Source organism: Macaca nemestrina, chromosome 11 (genome assembly GCF_043159975.1).
Source record: "Macaca nemestrina isolate mMacNem1 chromosome 11, mMacNem.hap1, whole genome shotgun sequence".
NCBI classification, from domain to species: domain Eukaryota; kingdom Metazoa; phylum Chordata; class Mammalia; order Primates; family Cercopithecidae; genus Macaca; species Macaca nemestrina.
The window spans coordinates 38,591,572-38,616,113 of record NC_092135.1 but is presented as its reverse complement, the minus strand read 5'-3'; the positions used below and the strand labels follow the sequence as shown (position 1 = coordinate 38,616,113).

Here is a 24,542-nt window from a genome sequence, read left to right as displayed (position 1 = left end):
TTCTCTTGTTCACAATAGTTTTAATTATTTTCCCTTATAAATATGCTGCCTTTTGGTTATTTTCTTCCATGTTTTGCCATAACATGGTTAGTCTATCCCTGGAAAACTGGAAGTTGACTGCAATTCAATATTCCTGGAACACAGAGCACTTTGGGCAGTCACAGATCTGGAGATGGAAAATTAAGCAGACAGCTAATCATGGATGGCCTTTGTGCCATGCCTTTGACGGGGGGAAACCATTGGAGAGTTTTAAGCAGCAGAGGGCCATGCTCACATTTGCATTTTAGAATGATGGCTCCAGTGTTCCCTCAGCAATGGCAGTCGGGAGAATGAGAAGTGATGAGACCCTGAGCTAAGCAGTTTCTATGAGGAAGATGAGGAAGTAAAGCTGTCCTGAGACAATGAGGACAAACAGTTAAGTGGGCAGTTTAGATCAGGGTCTAGGAGAAGCAATGGAGGTGGGGAGGGAAGAAACGATGACTGTCTGGCCTTGCCTGTGATGACTGAGTGGGTACCATTTGCTGAGAAAAGTCTGCTGGGAAAGACGATTGAGAAAAATAAACTTTATTTTGGTAATGTAAAGTTGAGGTGACTTTGTTATATTTAGGTAGAAATGCCTACTCTACAGTTAAATACATGAGGAGGATATTTAGGGATAACATTGAGATTTGGGAGCTGTTGGGGTGACATAGGGGATAGTTAGTGAAGTCGCAAGTGAGAACACTCCCCACCCTTCCCAAATTCCCAGGGTGCCTTTTGATATTGGTGATACTGATTTTGATATTCTAAAAAATATATTGATTTTTTAAAAGTTGTAGATATTATTTGACTTGATACTATGGAATCTCAAGATATGGCTGACCCCTCAACTTGCATTTTTCTTGAAGTTCTCTGATTTCCTGCTTCCATGTGGCAGCTTGCGCTCTAGATTTGCTGCTGTCCTGCTTCGGTCTCTAATCATTGTCACTCTGGAAGGTTCTCTTTTGCCTCTCTCTCAATTTCCTATATATCATATACTTTTTCCAGTTTACTCCTTTGATTTAGTGAAGTACAGCTTCCAGCAGCTTTCTGAGAAAGGTGCTTGTGAAGCAAATTTATCAAGACAATGCTGTCTTTTATGTTTACATTTCATTAACTGAGTATGGAAATCCAGATGGAAAATAATTTGGTATCAAATCTTTTCAGACATTCTCGTCTTCTCAATAATAAGTCGCAGTTGAGAAGTCCAGTGCTAGGCCGGGCGCGGTGGCTCAAGCCTGTAATCCCAGCACTTTGGGAGGCCGAGATGGGCGGATCACGAGGTCAGGAGATCGAGACCATCCTGGTTAACATGGTGAAACCCCGTCTCTACTAAAAAAAAAAATACAAAAAACTAGCCGGGCGAGGTGGCGGATGCCTGTAGTCCCAGCTACTCGGGAGGCTGAGGCAGGAGAATGGCGTGAACCCGGGAGGCGGAGCTTGCAGTGAGCTGAGATCCGGCCACTGCACTCCAGCCTGGGTGACAGCGCGAGACTCCGTCTCAAAAAAAAAAAAAAAAAAAAAAAAAAGAGAGAAGTCCAGTGCTACCATACTATTATGTCTTTTGATTATTACTCTTTCACTCTAGAAACTTGTAGAATTTTTTTTTTCCCCTTTATTCCGGCATTTCATGACAACATGTGTCTGTTTTGCTGGGAACTTATTTGGCAGTTTCAATCTAAAAACTGACGTCTTTCAATTCTGAAAAATAATGTCAGATTATTTTTTAAATGTTTCTTTTATTTGTTTTACAATAATCTCTTAAGGTCATATCACTTAGAGGGTGAACTTTCATTTTCTGTTTATTTCCTTCCTTAAATAATATTTCCTTGAGGATTTTTTTCAACTTTAAACTTTCTATCAACATTTTAAATTCACCTGTACTCCTTTTAATTTCTCACAGTTCAAATTTTTTTTTAACATTTTCTTCATTATAACCTCCTCTTGCTTCATGTATATCATTTCTGTAATCTCTCTGGGGATATTTATTTTTCATTTTATTCTCTGTTGTTTTCTATTTTTGCAGCTGCTTCTGTTTCTTCTTTATTTTTCTGTTTATTTAATTTCATTTCTTGCTCATGATGTAGTCATTCTTTAATTGTCTGGTGTTTCTGGGCTGTATCTTCGTCTTTCTAAAGATCATCAGAAATTCTGAGTTCAAGCAGCAGACCTTATGTAATGATAAACATCTTTAAAAATAGCTGCACCGAGCCTTTTGTGTGTGTATGTGAGGAAGCAGAATCCTCCAATTATCTCTTTCTTCAGAGCATCCGTCTAGACAGATTCCCCCAACGGGGGAAACCTTTTAATATCTCACATGGGGCATAGAAACCTGGATGTCAGCCTCCCCAAAAGTTGAGGTAGGGGTCTGAGGTCTAATTTACCAGTTAGGTCTGCGGTTCTTAACTCTATTTGCACATGATAGTGGGAAATTTGAAAAAGTCTCATGTTCATGACATAGGCCAAAACAATTCAGTGACAATCTCTAGGGGTGGCACCCAGACATTTTTAAAAAGGTCTTCCAGCTGATGCTAATGTTTGTCTCAGGTGAAGACCTACCCGGCCAGCAGCACATCTGCATCACCCGAGAACTTTTCATAAATGTAAAATTTTGGGCCCCACCCTTGAACTACTGAATCATACAGTCTGCAGTGGGGCCCAGCAATCTATGATTTAAGTAGCGCTCCAGGTAATTCTAATTCAGGCTGAAATTTGAGAACTTCTAAAGTAGATCATCGCTTAATCCTTCTTCTCAGTGTCCTTTTCGGTAATCCTTTTGGGTGAATTTCTAATCTTTCACCAGACTTGAGGAAAGGCACTCCCTTGGCAGTGTACTCTGGGTTCTAACCATTTTTTTAATAGACTGAAGTGATCCTCCTATTTTCAATTGCATCTATCTCCCTATTTTTAGACATTTTAAGGCCCACAATTTCTAATCTAGTCTGAGCTTCTGCAGTACAAATTAACTTGCATCTGACCTCCTATTGCAGGTCTAGACTTTAATTTTATCGATTAAATCATGACCAATTATAATTTACTTTCAATCTACTTCTGTTTTTTATTGCCATAGGCTTCTCTCCTATTCTTCATATGTGTAGCCTTATGAATTTTTCATTGTTTTCTTATAAATTTTGGTTTGCCAGGAGAGAGAAGAGATAAAATTGGCCAGATAAAATACAAGACACCCAGTTAAAATTTAATTCCAAATAAATAACAGATTTTTTTTGGTATATCTTAATAAATTATTCTTCATTTATCTGAAATTCAAATGTAACTAGGAATATTTTCTATTTTAAACATGAAGGGCTGATTTTTGAGAAAAATCTAATTTTAAATCATGGATCTCAACAATTCTGGCATATGGCAGTAAAAATACATATTCTGAATATTTCAAAAATAAGTTATTTAATGATACATCTTAAGAGGTAAAGCGTTATCAAAATTTAATAATTATAATTCCAAAATACAATTGAAATATGTATTGCAACTGCCTTTAATTTGTGTTGAAACTTTAATTCAATTTATATTAATCAAGTTATGTTTGCATTGAGTAGTATAGTGTTATTAGGTTCAGTGGGAGACTATTTTACGAATAAGGAGGGCAATGTAGTGGAAAGAGCATTGAAATTCAAGTAATGCCGACTGGGAGTTAACGCCACACTCCTGCTGTGTGACCTTCAGGAAGGCCACCTTTTGCTTTTCCATTTGCTTATTTTTAACAGAGTGTGTGTTAACACATCATATTGCTTTTATGACAATGAAATAAGACAATTGTATTTACTGAATTTGGAGACTTGCAAAGGGCCTGGAACTTAGTAAGTGCATGGTAAATATCATTTTCCTTCTTTTCTTTCTCTTTCTTTTGGAGAAGATTTTGGAGACTGTATGGTAGGGTCAATTTATATTTACGTTAATTATTAATATTAACATATTTAACATATGAATATTAAAATATTTCATTAATTCCTTTAATATCCCTGTTAGTGAATGTATTATTTTGCTAGGACTGCTATAACAAATTCCCACAGACTGGATGACTTAACAGAAGTTGATTTTCTAGTAGTTCTGGAGGAGAGAGGTCTGAGATCACGGTTTTGTCAGGGCTAGATTCTTCTAAGGTCACTCTCCTTATTTGTAGATGACTGTCTTCTCCCTGTGGTTTCACGTGGCCTTTCCTCAGTGCATATCTGTGTCCCAATGTCCTCTTCCTATAAGAAAACCAGTCATACTGGATTAAGGTCCCTCCTAATGGGGCCTCATTTAAACTTAATTATTAAATACTTCTTTGAAGACTCTCTCTCTGAATACAGTCTCAGTCTGAAGTCCTGGGACTTAAGAATTCAGCATATAAATTTTGGGTGGGAGTTACAATTTAGCCCCTAACCATAAAGTAGATTTACTCATTATTACTTATACACAGCTTAACCCCTACCCTATATTAGCTCCTTGCTTCTGTACAGCTTAAGCAAGTAGTGTTTGAGTTTCAATAATTTCTGAAGATTGTAACATCTTCATGTCAATAACAGTGTGAAACAATAACAACAAAAAATGTGAGATGAACAGATGTGATTCCAAGTAATAATTATGCAGTCAAAAACAAAGTTCAAAAGAATGCAAAACACTGTGAAGAATATAAAGAATTACAAGACAGAATCCTTGTTCTCAAGAGCTTTCATCCCTGGATAAGGAGTCAAAATTAGTACAAGTGAAGCAATAAGGAAAAGCAACCATTAAATATAAAATCATGTGAATCTGTCTGTAGAGGAGCCTTAGAATGAGGGAGAAGGATGCATCAGTGTGGGCTGTGCTAGTGTGAAATACTTAGGATGCGGTTATACTCGTGCACCGAAAGGTGGATATAGTGGAGTTATGTGCAGACACATGTATGGAAACCATCATAAATAAAAATTGAACCATGACTATTTCCTTCAAGCGCTAATAGCAGTCTTCACTTATTTCTTTTCTATTTGGTTATTTATGTATGTCTGTCTCTGTTACTAGAATATTAGGTCTATAATGGCAGAGATCTTACTACTCTTGTCTCCTGTCATTTTTCCATCATCTGGAATCATACTTTACAAATAATAGATGCTCAACATTAATTGAATCAATGGATTAATGAATATTGTAAGATGATAAGACTGGAATTGGAAAGGAGTCTCAGTAGGTGGAATAAATTTGATTTGTAGGGCTTTAAAAATCTGATAGAGAATTTAAAATTTGAAGCTGTATATAATGAGGAGGCTTTGAAGAATCTTAAGCAAGAATTATGCCTGATGAAAGATAAGTTTTAGATGACTGTAACAACCTAGAATAATTTTTCCAGGACAATTGGGGTCTTAGATTGACACTGGTCATTCTTGAGATGCCTGTTGTCTGAGTTCTAATGGTCCTTCATGAGCACAAGCTTCTTTGGTCATGGTCTTCAAGGCCGTGGTTCTTTGTAGTCTGCTCCTTTACCCATTTATTTACCAACTCTGTACCATGCCATCAGAATCCAACTGATCATGCTCAGAAACTTTATGTGTGAACGGAGGGTGGTTTTGTGCTACTCTTAGAAGCCCTACCCACCCAAAACTATGATCCAGAACTGGGTTTCATAGACATCTGTACTGCCTAGGGAGCCAAAAAAGGGTGAGTCTGGCATTTTACATGTTGCCTGTGGAAATTAGTTTTCTCCAGGGCCACAAGGTAGGGTAAACAACCACAGTGTCTGCCACAGTTTGGCTACCTTCTGGTGGTCAAGGAAGACAGATTTTTTAAAAGTCTTGTTTCTAGTCTCCGCTAGCAATAAAAATAATGCAATCAGAAACAATTTTTTTTTATTATCTTGCCATAGAGATGTGTTCAAATGTTCAGTTTTAAATGAATATAACCAAAGCCCATAATAAATTACTTAGCTGACTGAATGTGATAATTTGCAGAGAGAAACATCTTGGAGAATCATCTACCCCCATAGCTCTCTTTAGCTTTAATGTATGTAGTTTCTGTTCAAGACACATTGGGTCTGAGTGGGTGAGTAAGGAGGGAATGTCTTCATTTCCCTAACATTCAGTTAGGGGTGGTCCAAATAAAAACACCCCTGTGCTTCAGTGTTATAGTCTTAGCCTCACTCAATCACCCATGTCCCCATGGTGAGGGGCTTTGGCCTAGGAGACAGAAATGGAACACATTTTGATTTGGACTTTAACTATGGCCTTTTTCTTTAGTCAGACAGCCAGCCCAGTAGGCCCTCAATTCTGCACTTCAGGTAAATTCCTGTTGTTAATTTTTTAATTTTGTCCATAATTTATGCTTTAATATGTTTATAAATTTTATTTCTGAAGTAATATACACATAATAACAGAAAAAATAATACAGAGGAAATTCTTATCAATTATCAATAGCAATGTGTCCTACTCTAATCTTTCTAAACCCACTCCTGCTTCTCAGGGACAAATCTCTTATAGCTGTCTATTATTAGTTGTAGTTGTACTACTTTCTTTCCTTCCTTCCTCCCTTTCTGTTTTCATTTCTTTCTTTCTTCTTCCTTCCTTTTTTTCTTTCTCTTTTCCTGGAGTTCCTACTCCCAGAGTCTTCTATTCTCATGATCCAATATAGACAGCTTTTTATGTTTGCCTCATAGCATTTATTCTGGGGCTTTCCTTTGCCATCTGGCTTTGTTAAGTTTCCTGTTTTTTAGACTCCTTCTCATTATCTTGACTTATTTTCTCATTTTGTTCCAACTTAACTTTCAGTTTCTGTTTAAGAAAGAGTTCATGGGAGGTAAATATATGATATTTGTCTCCCCTCTGCACTGCTACACACACACACACTCACAGAGAGACACACACACACACACCCTTTTTTTTTTTTTTTTGAGATGGAGTCTCGCTCTGTTACCTGGGCTGGAGTGCAGTGGCACGATCTCGGCTCACTACAACCTCTGACTCCTGGGTTCAAGCGATTCTCCTGACTCAGCCTCCTGAGTAGCTGGGATTATAGGCGTACATAACCACGCCCGAATAATTTCTGTATTTTTAGTAGAGACGGGATTTCACCATGTTGGTCAGGCTGGTCTCAAACTCCTGACCTTGTGATCCACCCGCTTCGGCCTCCCAAAGTGCTGGGATTACAGGCGTGAGCCACCATGCCCAGCCACACTTCTTACGCTTAATTAATAGTTTACTATACAGTTCTACCTAGATTGTAATTTCCCCTAAGAATTTCCCAGGCATTGCTTCAATGTTTTCTTGTTTCTAGCAATGGTGAAGAGAAGTCTAGTATGATAGTTAGCAAAGAAGGACTGGGTAATCCTTTATAAGTGACTTACCTTTTTCTTATCTCCAAACTTTTAAAAAAGATTTTTCTTTTTAAGCACAGTGTTCTGAAATGTTACATGCATATATTCATTTTTTTCTATTCTTTTTGCTGGTGAATCACTTGAAACTGTCATCCTCAAACTTTTTGGTTGCAGGACCATTTTATAGTCTTAAAAACTATTGAGATCCCTAAGAGTTTTTTAGATTTGGGTTATACATAACAATATTAGATATTAAACCTGATAAAATTAAAAAAAAATATATTTATTATAAATTCACTTAAACATTACAAAATAAACATTAAGGTTTGTATGTTATATTTTTAATGTTAATAATTATATTAAAACAATTAGGAGAGTGGCAATGGTCTACATTTTGCAAATTTTCTGAATATCTTAATATAATATAGCTGAATTTTCATATCTGCTTCAGGAGATGTTGTGTGGGTTCATATATATGCCATTAGAATAGAGAGGATTATTTTAAAAGCTTTTCAGATGATCGTGAACATTCTTCTTTTAAAACTACACCAAAACTCAACAAATGTTAGTTTCTTAAAGGTGAATAGCAAAGAGCATATCATTAAATTTTTATTTCCTCTCGTATATAATTTATTGGACTAATTTTCACTACAAATTAATCATTTACTATGCATGATTTTGACTTTGCTTGTGGTGTTCATTTGAAAAACATTGCTTCCTTCAGTTATGTATATCTTCCCAGTGTAGACATATTTCATTATACCATATCAAAAAAAATACATTCATGAATATTGCCAGAAATCTCATTAGAAAAATTTTTAGGTATTAGGAAACTGTCAAACTTATGGTATTGATAGAAGTTTCCCAACACTCTAATCTTCATTTGAAAGCTTTAATTTTATCATTGAAAATAAATTATCTCAGTTTTCTTATATGACAGTTTTTTATATTTCATTCATTTTTGAGTAAACATCTTTTCAATATTTAACTCTGAATAACCATAGTCTGTCAGTCATTCTTCAAAGATAAAATGATTATCTATGAAAAAAGTAGCTAATTCTTTTTGCAGCTCAAGCAATCTCATAAGACATTCCCTCCAGGCAATTGTATGTTGGTATGCAGCAGAAGGGCCTTACACACTTTTCATTTTATGACACAATATTCAAATGTCATGTCCTAGCTTTAATAAAATTAATACTTTTTATTGATCAATTAAGGTAACTTTTAAGTAAAACTGGCATTGTTTTTTTTTTCCCCCCTGTGAGTGTATGGCAATAGTGAATTCAGTGATTCCTGTACAGTTTAATGCTACTGGCTACTGGGTTTTTAAAACAAATATTCTACTTTTTTTTTTTTCCCCTATTATTTTCTGAGGTTTCTTTGGTCTTTTTTCTCTATATTTTGGAAGGTTGCCTCCACCATATTTTCTGATGATTCTATTGAAAAATACTTTTTAGTAGATTTTTTAATCTCTAAAGACTCTTCTTTTGTAATTGCTCATTTTTTACAGCATCTTTTATCTTCTTGAGTGGCGTATGTACTAGAATCTCTTGCGTATGTTAATCAGATATTAGGTAATTTTAAAAAATAAGATTTTTTCTAAATTATTATTTGTGCACCTATGTTTATCTTAGTGTTTATTTTTCATTGTGCTAGTTTTTCCCATTGAGCTGGAGAGCCTTGATTTCCTATGATGTTTAACAAAGAAGGACTGTGTATCTTTCATGGATGTCTTTTACCTTTATGAGAGTAGAAGTCTTTTCACTTGGCACCTTCCTTGAGAGGAGCTCTGCAAGGCATTGGATACCGTAACTTGCAGGTTTATTTTAGGAGGGACCTGGGAGTCAGGATTTGATTCCCGTGAATGCCAGAATGAAGAGAACTGTGTTGCATGGCACCAGCTTTAATATTCAAAACCTCTTCACTGAGTATCTTACTAAAGAGCTGTGGCTACTTATTTGAGACATTTTATCCGCTGTCAGCCCTCTGTGAACTAAGGGCAAAGAGCTAAGGAGATGGAGGTAGCATTACATATAAAAATATCTTTATTTCATTGCCCAAATAGAGTTAAATAACCTTATTTCAACTTCTAGGTAGAAATTGATTTGTGGTCTCAATTTGTGGCTATTAATTCTTTTCTTATTGATAAGTCTACATCATTCAAATCCTTTTACATTATAACTTCATTTTAAATTCCCGCATTGCCTTAAATATTTTCAATGTTCTCATGGAGTCTTGGAAAGAACACATGTTTTGCAGATAGGGAGACCAAGTATGTAACTTTGATTAAGTTACTTAATCTTCATAGAGTCTCAGATGCTTTATAAAATGGAACGATAATAGTTTGCTTACAGTTTTGCTTTCACAATTTGAAATAATACAATATGAGGGGGAGAGCTCTATTTTTTTTTTTAAATCCGTGAGACATTGTAGATTTTCTGATATCAAATGAACATTCAGTAGGTGGTAACTATAAATTAATACAATTTGGGAGAAAGGGTCACTAGGAGAAATAGAGAAGGTTAATAATTGTGAAGAGACCAGTAACGGAGAGCACAAATGATTAAAAGCTTACACACTTTTGGCCGGGCGCAGTGGTTCACGCCTGTAATACCAGCACTTTGGGAGGCCGAGGTGGGCGGATCACAAGGTCAGGAGATCGAGACCATCCTGGCTAACACAGTGAAATCCCGTCTCTACTAAAAGTACAAAAAATTAGCCGGGCAAGGTGGCGGGCGCCTGTAGTCCCAGCTACTCGGGAGGCTGAGGCAGGAGAATGGCGTGAACCCGCGAGGCGGAGCTTGCAGTGAGCCGAGATCTCGCCACTCCTTTCCAGCCTGGGGGTCAGAGCGAGACTCTGTCTCAAAAAAAATCAATTAATTAAATAAATAAGTAAATAAATAAATAAAATAATAAAATAAAAATATAAACTTACACAGTTTTAATAAATAGGTTAGAGAACAATGTATATTTTAAAATTGTTGTTTAGCTATTGTTAGATTTTGCCATTTATTTACAAATACGTATAGTACAAAACTACATGATCATGTTTAAGTATGTAAATAAGAAAAGCCGATTTTATATTAATTTAAAATATGTTTTTGTTTATATCTTTATACTTACATATTATGTAAAATATAATATAAGAATATTATATATTCTTTTCTAAGAAAAAGAAAAATTAAATTGAAGAATCTAACTGTAGAGGAGGAGGAAAGTTTGAATAATAAAACGTCACTACGAGCTGCATTTTTAAATGTAACAGTGATTTTACTGTTACCCTTAGAAACAGAGTTTGGAAATATAACAAAAGAAATCAGAAAGTATTATAGTTTAGTAACTATTTATTATTATTTAATAAGAAAATTTTACTTTCCTTTAAATAATATCTTTTCTTTTACTAGATAAGAAACTGTGGTGGGCAGACCAAAACTTAGCTCAGCTGGGAACCTGCAGCAAAAGAGACGGAAGAAACCCCACCATCCTACGGAATAAAACATCTGGGGTAGTTCATATGAAAGTATATGATAAAGAAGCACAGCAAGGTAAGTCACACTAATGAATTTGTGCCAGGTTTTGAATACATATGTGCTCTTTTTCATACTAACTCCTGAATTCAACAATAGAAGGTTTCTATTCTTGCTTCTAATAAAAAAGAAAAAAGGAAAATGTTGCTTACTACTGTAGGAGAAATGCCTTTAACGTAGGTGCATAATGAGCTTTGAAAGCATTAGCAAACCTGCCTTAGGAGTCTTAATTTGTCAGGTCTTCAAAGAGGTCTTATCCTGTTCTTGACTAAAAAAATACAAGAATAAAAAAATATATCCTTGCAAAATATATACAATGTATATTTAAGCCCAGAATCTGAATGAACTAGGGGCCTTCAAACGGACTACATCAACAAAATAATTCCATATCCAAAAGCACTGCATTGTTTGGCTCTAAGCATTCTGCATTTTTGTTTTTGCTTGTCCAAATTGTGTGCAGTGAAATGGAGTGAGAGAAGTAACAGATGGTTTACATAGGTAGACTTGTCACACTGCCCAAGTGGCAATTGGATTAGAGATGGCAGCCAGTACAGCCCCACATCTGCTAGTCCTTTCTTACTTTTTGCTTCATAATCCATGACATTAGCAGAATTCTCTTTCTTAAAACAACAACAACAAAAACAACTCCCCCCCCCAAAAAAAAAGGGCTCTACTTTCATACATTAGTCTCTTCCATGAAAATCCTTAGCTTCACATACTTTTCTTAGGAAAAATTTTCCAGAATGATTTTGAACGCTAAGAAAGGGATTTTCATCTGAAGGATTTGGGGTATGTCGACCAAAGCAGAGAAGAGTAGGGGAAAAATAGAAAACCAAGGAGACTACTATTTCTGAAGATAGGTGATGACCATCAAGCAAGCAGAATTTATTGGACATACCAATTGAGAGCGCTGTCTGCACATCAGGAGATAAAATAGAGATCAGATTAGGGTTTGCCTTCCCTGTGCAGGCAATGGGTCACATTGGTTTGGAATCTTTACTTGCCCCAGGCAGAAGAAAACATATTACTTATTCATAAAAATTAATAACTTTAGAGGAAAAAATTGCTTTAAACATTTATCTAAAGTATTTGTTGGGTTCCTTTCATTGTTGAGAATTTATGAACGTTTGTCAATTCATATATACAGAATGTACTTGCACCCAAGAGAATGAATATACATACATAAACCTACATGTATAACCTGAGAATGTGTATTATACCCAAACGGTTAGCTATGTGTTCTCTGAATTTTTGGGGTCATGTCCACAATAATAAACAAGGATATTTTTCACTAGCAATTCAGTAATGAAATTTTTCTGTATCAAAATAATAATTATACTGACATTCAAGTCATGGGAAATAGATTATGTAATTGAGAATAAAATACTGCTACTCAGTAAATAAAACATTGAGGCATTTTCTCAGATCTCCATAGAATATAATTATGTGTAAAAACTCACAGTACTATTGTAAATCTTAGTGCATAACACATATATATGAGACTGTATCTGAAAACATAACATTAGAAAATATGAGAGAGAGGGGGAGGGTATGCAAGAGAGTGAGAGAGAGAGAATTTCCAAACAAAGTATTTTAAAAAAATTACCCACTTTTCCAAACTGTGAACAAGCATATGCTTTGTTTTAAGCTGTAAATTAATATGTCAAATTTTCTAGATATAATTCCAATGAAGTTTGTAGGGGGAAACATTTAGTATATGATTCTCAGCGTACTTTACCCTTGTTAACAAGATTTTCCTCATCTTTTAAAGATTTGATTCTATAGGTATAATTGGGTGTTCTATGCTCTATGAAAGTATTGCCAAATGAACAAGGACCTCTAGCACTTAGAAATCAATGGTATAATATGAATAAAGTTAAAATTTAAGCAGTGAAAATACCATTTTTACGAGAATATGCTGATAAAGGCATCTGTATTAAAGACAATCCCATTAACAGAATTACTGCGGGTAGCGTAAAAGCTTCATTAGTATGAAATATGACCAATTTAGGACTCTTTAAGGTGTTAACATTACTACCTATTTGGATTTCAAAGTACAATTAGTGACTTAATATATCATTTTTGACAAAGATCACTGGAGAATTGAGACTTCTTGTTAGTCAAGTGTACTTTTTAGCTCCACTAGAGATTTGGGGCATGAGGTTTCAACATCCATATCATTATAAATTATTAAGCCAAGCTGGTATTTATAATTTGATAGATAACAAAAATTTAAAAATAAAACATAAATTTGTTACATAAATTATTACTTTTTAATTTTACTATATTTTTTCTACTTTAAATTTAACAGAAAAAGACCCTTATTGTAAATAATAATTCATTTCATTATTTTTTACTTTTTCTCTGCTTCACTATTAATTTCTTCTTAGAGACTAAACAAAGGATACAGGAAATGTATATGGTTAGTGTTTAACATTAATTGTTGAAATATATTAATTTTATTGTTTATAAAAAAATAGAGTTATCTCTATATATATCTGAATATTTATCTGAACTATTAAATATAATACTTATATATGGCTATTTTTGCAATTATATTAAAATATACAGCCCCAGACCCAGAAAGTCCTTTTTTTTCACGTATTTTTGCTATTATCAAGGCTATATAACCCCTCACATTCTTTATTTATTTCTCTATTTTTTGAGATGGAGTCTCACTCTGTCACCCAGGCTGGTGTGCAGTGGCACCATGTTGGCTCACTGTAACTTTCATCTCCTGGGTTCAAGCAATTCTCCTGCCTCAGCCCCCTGAGTAGCTGGGATTACAGGTGCCCACTACCATGCCCGGCTAATTGTTTTTGGATTATTTTAGCAGAGACAGGGTTTCACCATGTTGGCCAGGCTGGTCTGGAACTCTTGACCCCAGGTGATCTGCCCGCCTCAGCCTCTCAAAATGTTGGGATTACAGGCTTGAGCCACTGTGCCAGGCCACATTCTCTTATTTTTAGAAGTTCATTGTCTTTCCTAACTTATTTTTCTTTACTTTTTTTTTTTTTTTTTTTTAAAGACAGAATCTCATTCTGTCACCCAGGCTGTAGTGCAGTGATATAATCTCTGCAACCTCTGCCTCCAGGGTTCCGCTATTCTCATGCCTCAGCCTCCCGAGTAGCTGATATTACAGGCGTAGCCACCATGCCCGGCCAAGTTTTGCTTTTTTAGTAGAAATGGGGTTTCGAGGCAGGCTTGTCTCAGAACTCTTGGCCTCAAGTGATCTGCCCACCTTGACCTCCCAAAGTGCTGAGATGACAGGCATGAGTCACCGTGCCTAGCTTCTTCAATTCCCTTATTTTTCTTTCTCTCCAAATGTTGTCCTTCACGCTTTATAGTTAAGTATCATCTGCTGATCTCTCCCCAGCCTTTCAGTCTTGGTAGTTGAAATACATCTGCATCTAAATACATCTCTCTAAAAGATTGGCATTACATGAATATACCCATGCTTTCTACAAAATGAAATATGGAGATCGTCAATATAGAATTATTATAAATCTAGGCTGGGGGCAGTGACCCATGCCTGTAAAACCAGCACTTTGAGAGGCCCAGGTGGACAGATCACTGGAGGTCAGGAGTTCAAGACCAGCCTGGCCAACATGGTGAAACTCTATCTCCCCTAAAAACACAAAAATTAGCCAGGCGTATTGGCTGGTGTCTATAATCCCAGCTACTCGGGAGGCTGAGGCAGGAGAATTGCTTGAACCCAGGGAGCAGAGGTTGCGATGAGCCAAGATTGCACTGCTGCACTTCAGCCTGGGCAACAGAGTAAGACTGTCTCAAAAAAAAAAAAAAAAAAAAACAAAAAAAAAACACTATAAATATAATTGTTTTGTTATTTGATAAATTAGAGAAATGAAATTTCATCTTAATGTTATACGTCAGTTTGGAAAAAATGTGGAGTGAATCAGTTATTTTTTATTAGTTTATATAGGATAAATGTAATCATTTCAAAAGTTCAGGGCCATTATGTGACCCTACATAAAATGGAGTTCATCAATGGCCAAACTGGCAGATACAGGACATGAGCAGCGAATGTGGTAGATCTCCTGATGAGAACTCTGCCAAGTTGAGAGTATTTCACACTTCAAAAATGACAGCCCTCATGACAGGTTCGATTGAACAATTAAATCCCATCAGACTATATTGAATTCAGAAGAAGAGAAATAATGAGCTGCATTGGTATTTTGAAATTTCCACAGAGAACTATTGATATAGAGTATCATCATGCTTTGTAATTCTCACTGGATTTATTGCACTTCATATCAGTGCTTTAACATCCAGTAAATGGCATTGCATGCTCTAGAATAATAAAAAAGCTGTAAAAATGGAATATTTAATGAACTTTCTTGGTAAGATTGTAAATTACTTAACTTCACACTACCAGCATTAATTAGCACATTGGCCTAGTAAATTCAGTGGATCATCTTCAGTAGGGATTCTAGAATGCCTACCTGTGATTACCTGACTAATATTTGTCGTTGGTACTATACAGAAATAAGAGGAATTAACATGCCAATTAATTAGATGACTCTTATGGCTGTGTTTTTCATACATTTTGGGAGAACTATGTTTCTATGAATGGGAAAATTTATTTCCTTGCTTTTAAAAATTAATTGAATACATATAAACATACATACCTCCTTTCTCTTAGATGCATAATCTTTGAGTGGTTAGTAATAATTTAACAACTATTTATGTGACACATTCGGATGAAATATTCTTGCAAAGGAAGTAATTGTAGAGTTGAAGTGAAATTTAAAAATCAAAAGAGAAAAAGATTCTGGTTTGTCTGATCTTAAAATATTACAAAGGTCTGTGAAAATATTTATGACAAATCAATTTCTTTTTGTTTTTCTGTAACTATTAATCTTCTGATGTATCTCTGTTGACTTTTTTGAAAGGGCAAATTCAACCATAATTTGCTACTTTAAATTATTCAAGAAAATAAAATGTAATCCTAACCAATATGAAACAACTGCATTTCAAAATCAGTATCATACATATTTGTTAAATTATCGATATTAAATAAAACTTTATTTTTTTTAAATTTCATTAAAGGAATGTGTTTTGTTTTCATTCTATGCAGGCAGCAATTCTTGCCAACTAAATAATGGTGGATGCTCTCAACTTTGTTTACCCACATCTGAAACTACAAGGACGTGTATGTGTACAGTGGGATATTATCTCCAAAAGAACCGCATGTCATGTCAAGGTATGAGTTCATGGAAAACCTTACCTCTGGTTCATTTACTTCATTAGTCGTTACATACCATGCAGACTTTAGGCACCAAAGTCAGTTAAACATTAGAAAAAAAATTAACCAGGTATTAGGAAATGGCATACTGTTTAGTCTCATATGTGTAAGATTTTAATATTTGAAATATTTAAAATATTGTTCTGCCTTATAAGACATTCTAATTTTTTAGTTATTTTTAACAACTGCAGTTTATTATCAAATCTTTAACCAAATCTAGTAGAAGCTACCTTCAACCTGAATAAGCAAAAGTTATAGTGAAAAGCAGTGCTTGATTGGCTGGAATTAATGTAGAATTTGAACTAAATAATGTTTACTTTAGACTATATTAGAGAAAGTGCTAGAAAGAACGTGAGGTCTCAGGTTTGCATAACTGAGGGAGAAAAGCACTGTAAGAGAATTGGTACCTAAAAAATATTGTTTTGCAGTCTCTACTTCTATTAGTCCCAAAGAACTTTGTTTCTAGGATGATCTTTTGTATCTAATGATCATAGCTTAATTTTGTCTTTAAAAATGTTCCAATCTTATTTGAGAAATATATATGTATATTAATATTATCATTTATTTTATTTTAAATCCAATATATGATACGTATTACATACATGGCTCTGTTCTAAGTACCTTAAACATATTAATTCACTTAATCTTCATAACCTCATGAGGTAGGTCTCTTATTTAGAAATGAGGAAACTGAGGCACAGAGAAATTAAGCAACTTAATCAGGTTACATGGATAGGAAGGAGCAGAAACAGATTTAATTCTAGGCATTCTAGTTTTAATAAGAAAAAATATATAAATATTTTCTAATATATTGGCAAAATGCATAAGCTTTAGCAGGTGTACTTCTGGTAGTTAGCTTAATATTTATGTGCCTGTTTTAGGACAGGCTTTTGATGCTACAGAAGTGAGATATTAATAGCTAATTAAGCTATTGATGTATTCTTAGTATGACAAAGATTTATGAAGACTATCTTCATAAATTTCTTAATTTAAGAAATCTAAATGTCTATTAAAATATCAGTGATATAGTAATCTTAAATCAGGTTTATTATCATCTATAAGTAAAGAGATGTTTGGATTTTAAGGAAAAGGTAATAAATTTTGGTTGAGGGATGAGGTAGGCTTCCGCGAATAATCTAATTCAGTGCTTATGAAAATGTGGGGCCCGTACCAGCATCGTCAGCACCAAATGGAAGATTTTTAGAAATTTAAATGATCAGGCTTCTGGGAGGGGGATGGTGCCCACTAATTCATTTTAATAAATTCCTATTTTAATAAATCTTATGCATAAGCAAATTTGAGAACTACAAATCTACCTACCTTTCATTAGTCAGGAAGTGTAGTGCACAATAATTTTTAAAAAGGCTAAGAAATACATTTATTAACATAAATTAAGAATTTAAAAAATAATACAAATGAAATTATTTTTATTTTAAATATTCATCCTGGGCTTCCCTTCCCCCACTTATCTCTTGTCCTGCATTTAGGTATAGAATCATTTCTTATGTACTCTGTTCATGAAGGAATCAGGGGAATACCTCTTGAACCAAGTGACAAAATGGATGCTTTGATGCCTATATCAGGAACTTCATTTGCCGTGGGAATAGATTTCCATGCAGGTAAATAGCTTTTTAGTCATAATTTATGCATAATGTATTAACTTGATTTATTAAACATGATGGGAATACAACATTTTCCTCTGCACTTTAACAGTTAAGGTGAGAAATAAGAAAACAGCAAATAGATAGATTTTAAAGCCAATCATAAATTGTTCTAAATATGTAATGTCTGAAAAACAATCAAGTAAAATTGTCCGAAAGTATAGCATTTGAATTGCAATTGCATTAACATACCACGATTGGCACTTGGTTGCTTACTTTTGTTTATCTTTTTTATTTTGATACTTTACTTTTATCTAGTTATAAATATAAAGACATATAAAGCATGTTGACCTATTATATACTAAAATATAATCTTATTTAAAATATAATCAGGATGTGATTTTCTATTGTAATACAAGCAGTGGCAAATGAAATCCAAATAATAGAAACAATTATACATGCTAAACCATTGAAAATTATTGTTGAATATAGTATGTATCATTTGGAGTCAGATTTTACTTTACCTTCTCATATTTTAGCAAACAGTGAAAGGAAGCAACAGGAAGCAAAGTGGACACTAACATTTTGCTGCGGCTAATATGAACAAATGATTGGGAATTAATGGTAGACACTGTTGAATTTGCTGAAGTAAACAAGTTTTTTGGTGCTAATTGCTAAATTCTGACATAGCATAAATATTTGGTATTCACATTAAAATTCAGATTTACTACTTTCCACTTGAGGACTTAAACTTATAAAAAGAAATGCTAAATCGTACGTTTCCTGAATTCACGTTTCAGTGTTGAACGTGTAAATGCATGTCCACAGTGTTTTTATCTGTGTAAAGACTTAATTTTATCTAATGTTAAAACACAAATAGCTATTTGATTTATAATCTTAAAAAAAAAAAAAAAAGAATCTTTGTAATCTTGCCCCAGCATGTGGGCTTCTGGTAGTTGCTTATTTTCCCCCAGCTCTAACACATTTTGTTTAATCATATATTAATAAAATTCTTGACTACAAGTTAGTGAATTACTGGGGATCTTCACAAATGGTTCAGAAAGGACTTTTCTTAAGCAGATTGTTTTGCACCAACCGTTTGGAATTGAATAGAGGCAAATTTTTAAAACCACCTTTACCAAAAGGAAATACAAAGAAGTATAACACATTTTATTAAGCAACATGTTAATTTTGCCAAAATCTCAGTGTGATTTTTGATCAGACTTTAATCAAATTGCATTATTGGTGGAAGGCTAATTACCTCTACAATGAATAATCTACCTTGTCGGTTAGGTACATGCATTTTATTCATTAGAATTTTATTGTATAGGATTTGTTAAGTGCAAAACTAAGAAAACTTGAACTTGTAAAAGATCTTATGCATACAGTACTTTCATATATTTTTACTAGGTACATAATCCTTTATTTCAGCTGGAGCATATATTCAATTATTTTGAATACTCCATAATGAGTTTTGTAAATATTTCATAAATTTCCATGAGGAAAAAATATTAATATAAGCAATTTGATCTAAATGTCCTGATAAGATCCTTAGTAAATCTTTCACTTTTTAAGGGTAAATAGATAATTTGAATGAGTTGAATTCACTCTCCAAGGTTTATATTGGCCCTGAAATGGTTACATTTAATATCATGTACCATGATGGAGGATATTTTTATTTGCAGAGAATAGGACTTTCTGTTTCAAAATGTCCAATAATTGTTAATATCATAAACTTATTTCGTGTCAAAGTGACTTTTCCTAAGGAGAAGTTACCTGTTTTAGTTAAAACTCTGTTCTTTACATTTTGCCTACCGTATTTTTATTTCCTGGGGAAAAATTATTTTCAGAAAAGCTATTTCTTCTTCTAAATGTAAAGGGATGCAAGCATATGGAATAGTCATGTAGGTAGAATGTTCAAGAATCTATTAAAATCCCTACTGTTACTCAGAATACAGCAGTGAAAAACTTTCTTTAAAACCAAAGAAGGTTAGAGATCTACAGGCCAGGGAAGCATAGTTGGAAGAAACCAGAGTTCAGCCACAGACAACCTGGGGTTCTAATGCCAGCTCAACCACTACTAGCTTTGTGACCTTGGGTAAGTTACCTAATTTTTCTGAGGCTCTGTTTCCTTATTTTTTGGGGGTGTGGGCATGTTTAGATCAAAGTAAGCAAATGTTTAACAAAGTACCTGATATACGTTGGTGCTCAGAGAATGGTAACAAAAATATCAAATAAGTGGGAAGTAAAATATTGTAGAATATTTTATATATATATATATATATATATTTTTTTTTTTTTTTACAAAGATGCCCTGGAAGCTACATTTAAATTTCTAATTAGCTAGGATTTTGTTTTACTCTTCTCTCAACTAATATTATATATTCTATACAGTTATTTGAATAGAAAAATGGGTGTTTCTTCACTACTCTGGGGTGATAAACATAGGTTAAAAAAAACTCCCTGTTGAGAATAAACATCATCATCATCATCATCATCATCATCATCATCATCATCAGTCTGCAGAGCTGATGCTTAAAGATTAGACATCAGCAACTATTTACAATATTAAATGTCAATCGAAGAGGCTGGCATCCAGTGCTTAGACTGAACTAACTGAAACGCTAATGAAAGTCATGATGGTGGTGGTGCTCTCTGGAGCTTTCTAATGCCTTTTTGCATGACTTTCGTTACTTCTATCTACTTTACAGTCTGATCCTTTATTAATTGTGTTTTATGAAAATATATTAGGATCAGAATAAGTGTTAGCAGCTTGATTTATAATATCTTTATAGTGATGATATACAAGCTCTGTGACTTCGTGGAGGGAAGTTACAGAGAGAGAGAAAGGAAAACCTGGATTGTTACTCAGAGAAAGAAAGAGAGAAAACAAACATTTTTTTTGTTGTGCCAATCTCTACTTATTAATCTTTTTTTTTTTTTTTTTTTTTTTTACTATGGCCTTCATATTTCACCTGACTATAGGTTCTTTCTCGATTCATTTCTTTTGCAGATATTTTATTTCCTCTTCTTCCATTAATGACATTTACCTCAGGGACATAATCTCTACATTAGGATCAAAATGGAAAGGCACAGTTGCCTCTTATTCTAAACAAACAGCCCCAATCATACAAAGGAGATGCAGTGGAAGAGAATTATTTGCAAAGTACAAGTATCGTAATTTAATAATACTATTTCATTACCATGATATTACAGAATGAATGTATTGTCAAAACCTGTGCATTTCATAAGAATTAACAGATCTGAATCTTTCTGGGTTTGGTCGTAATAAATTAAAGCTTTCTGCAATGAACAAATTGTTTCTTCTGCCAGATGAAGCAATTCTGGATACTCTCCACAGAAGTAAATAAGACACTGTGGCTAGATTTAAAATGTTCAAAGCATTTTTATCTCTTCACTGGAAAAGTCCCATTTCAGTGGAAAAAAAAAAATTGAGCTTTGAAAATCCTTGCCTGCTGAGTGATATTCCTCCTGATAAATGAATACTGCATTTGATGCTTTAACACATATATTTTAGTTTGGAGAAAAGCCTTCAAAACAAAGCCCATTGCTTCACTTAGTTAAGTGATCTTCAGTAAGTAATGCTCTATTCAATTCAGTCCTCCCTCCCCTTGGACTACTTATGACTTTTCCTTAATAATGAAACGATAGGATGCTACTTGAAGAGGACATTCTACTCAGAGAATAATTATTCATCTGGAAAACTTCACACTTATATTCTTTTTTAATCTTTTATCTCTTTTATTCAAATTTAGGTCATCCAACTCAATGATGCAACAACTGTTGGTTACTATAATATCTACCAGGTTTAGAATTTCACATCTAAGTTGCTAGGGAAGATAAAGATAAACAAGGGCCCAGCTGTAACGACTCATACCTGTAACCCTAGCACTTTGGGAGACAGAGGTGGGAAGATCACTTGAGTCCAAGAGTTTGAGACTAGCTTGGGCAATATAGTGAGACCCTGTCTCTATTAAAAGAAAAAAATAAACACAGCATGAGGGTCATTATTTGGATGTCACTGTTTGGCACTCACTATAGGAAATATTTTAATATTTTTTTACACCATCACATAGTGATCTGGCTGAGACAATAAAAACACTGAAGGAACATATCAGTATAAATTTATCTGAATCCATAGAATGTATAACACCAAGAGTGAACCCTAATGTTAGCGATAGATGATAATATAAACTATGGATGTGTTGGCTTAAATTCACCTCTGGCAAATGTATCACTCTGGTGTGAGATGTTGATAGTGGGCAAGGCTGTTTGGGTATGGGGGAAGGAATATGTGGAAACTCTACTTTCTAATCAATTTTGCTGTGAACCTAGAACTCTAAAAATTAAAACCTATTTAAAAAACACTAAAGGAGTATATGTAGCAAAATATCATTGCCACATTTATATAGTGAATGTCATCTATTTATATGAAAGAATCCCTCCTTAATAGTCCCACAACATTCACATTTATCTTTGAAACGTAGAACTAGAAGGAGTATTTGACACCATTTGTAGCACTCCCTCATGACACAGGTAAGGAAACTGGAACCCAAAGAGATCAAGGGATCATATACTAATGGAGTATACTACTCCCAGTTCTTTCCACTGTGCCATCTTGCATTTGTAACCACTAAAGCAAAAGTTTATTTCGACCATTGTTGGCATTACTTGATGATGCTACATTGCACTTCTGCAAATTTGTGCTAGTAGAAGATCGTGTATTATTTTGATTTATATACTGAATCATGCGATTTTTAAACCCATTTAATAATTGAAGCTAGTGACACTCAAATGAGTCTCTCTCTTTTTTTAGTTTCTATGCCTGGAAGCTTATAAAAAGAGATTACAAAAGTTTTCTAGTAACCACTTTGTCACCAACCAAGGCCACAGAAGAATTATAGAAAGAATTCTTTTTATGTCAGTAGCAGCAATAGTTTAAGAAATATAATATTGTTGCTTTGGGACATTTTTGCAGTTTTATGAAAACCATTTTCTTGGCTACAAAGTGAATTTTTAGGGCTGTTTCAATTTCTTCTTGTGACAGTGAAACTAAAACTACTTTTTGTCATTTCCAACTTTCTTCAATAATATATTTTTTAATCATGTAAGCAGTTTGTATAGATTTGTAGGTAGTCAATTCAGTAAATCTTTCAAGATGTAATATCACAAGAAAATAAAAACTTATCAATACTACCTGAAATATAAATATCATAAACATGCATGACATAAGGCATTTTATGTTAAGTAAATTACTGGAAATATCTCACAGATCCTTTTTGGGTAATTTCTAAACTCAAAACATAAAAACAAACCTCTATTAGGCATCTCAATTTATCAGTATGTTACCTGAAATTAAAAGCCCAAGAAGATGCACAGTGATCACCTACTAAGATTAAAACTGTGGTCAACTTATTTGAGATCTATATTATTTTCCATATTATTGAGAGAATCTCTTAGGCAAGTCTCATGCAACTTCAGGCACTCAGCACTCCTCAGGAAAGGGAAAGATCTTGACACCAAATTTAGATTAATCCGCATGAAGCACATCAAATCTGCATTAGGAAACCTTTCTTTTTCCCTACCTGAGTTACTTTGTGCTGCCGTATTTCTTTTTAGCTACTGAGACTTCTCAAAATTGAATGTACCACTCTTTCTCCCCACTCTTCTTTATCAAAATGGAGCCGCTTCTCAAGCTATTTTCTAAAGGCCTGGTTACTTCAATTCACAGTAAATTATTAGTAGCTGCTTAGAGATTGACAAGTTTTTAAATTATATGTGTTTGAGAATATCACAGTGTCTTAACCCACTGACAACATCCAGATAAAACACCCCTAAAGATACGTGAAAAAAGTATTTTTATAGATAGGTCAAGCTATTTTATAATTTTCAAATTACTCCATGCTCCGATCTTTAGAGGATAGATTGGTACCTGTTTATTTCCAGAAACCCAGCCCTAGATATGCTGACAGATTAAATGATAATGAGGAGATCTCTTTTAGCTTAGGTACGTTGGTACCTTTGCTATCTTTAACTGTAAACTTAAACTTGAAAAAGTGCTTTTCTTCCCATTTTAAGAAAACTGAATATGTATTAATCCATTTGTCTTTTTGATAGCATTTATTTTTTAAAAAACTGTGATTCAGCTTCTGAATTTTTGAGCCATTAATTTTTAATCAAGTAGACAATATTCTAGTTAAAGAAAAAGGAAAATTACTTAATTTGTTTATGGACTGGTCATAAACAATGGATCTTTAATTTCATTTTATCATTTGGCCTTATTTTTATCTAAGGGCAACGAGGAGTAAGTGGATCATTTTGAAACTTTAAGGTGAAAAAAAGAACTAATTGGTTCTGTGAATTCCTTGGTATTTTTAGAATAAGACCTTGGCAGAAATTGAAAAAGCCTAGTAATGGAATTAAACACCTATAAGAGGATTAGAAAACTGAGGGATTGGAAGAGGAAGAAATTAAAATAACAAGAAACCCTTAATATTTGTTACACACTTACTACATCACAGGAGTAAGGTTAGGAAACTTTGTGCATTTATGTCATTTAATTTATCAAAATAATCTTTTGAGGAAAGTGGTATTTTTATTTTAATGTTAAACTGGGTTTCAGGATGAGATATGAGTATAGGAAAGACTTGGTTGCTTTGAGATGTTCTAATTAAATTCTGCATTCAGGATTCTTTTGGGTTTTTGCCCCTGAGATTGACCTCAAACACGAATTGCATAAGCAATGTGAAATAATCCACATCTGATCCCTAATAGTTTCATAATGAGAATTTTAATCTTATTGTAATTATGATTGGGAAAGATAATTG

At 33.9% G+C, this 24,542-nt stretch overlaps 1 protein-coding gene across 4 annotated transcripts in view; it reads left to right on the top strand.

Moving 5' to 3' along the window:
* Positions 1-24,542, top strand: part of LOC105492606 (LDL receptor related protein 1B) — a 1,932,714-nt gene that overhangs the window by 1,371,353 nt on the left and 536,819 nt on the right. For all 4 annotated transcript variants that reach the window (XR_011609732.1, XM_011759820.3, XM_011759819.3 and 1 more), the window contains exons 33-35: positions 10,705-10,845; positions 15,926-16,051; positions 17,581-17,712. Coding sequence is in view for 3 of the 4 variants with exons in the window: in XM_011759820.3 (XP_011758122.2) it covers positions 10,705-10,845; positions 15,926-16,051; positions 17,581-17,712 (399 nt within the window). In the remaining variant the exon portion in view is untranslated. The remainder of the gene's footprint in view (positions 1-10,704; positions 10,846-15,925; positions 16,052-17,580; positions 17,713-24,542) is intronic.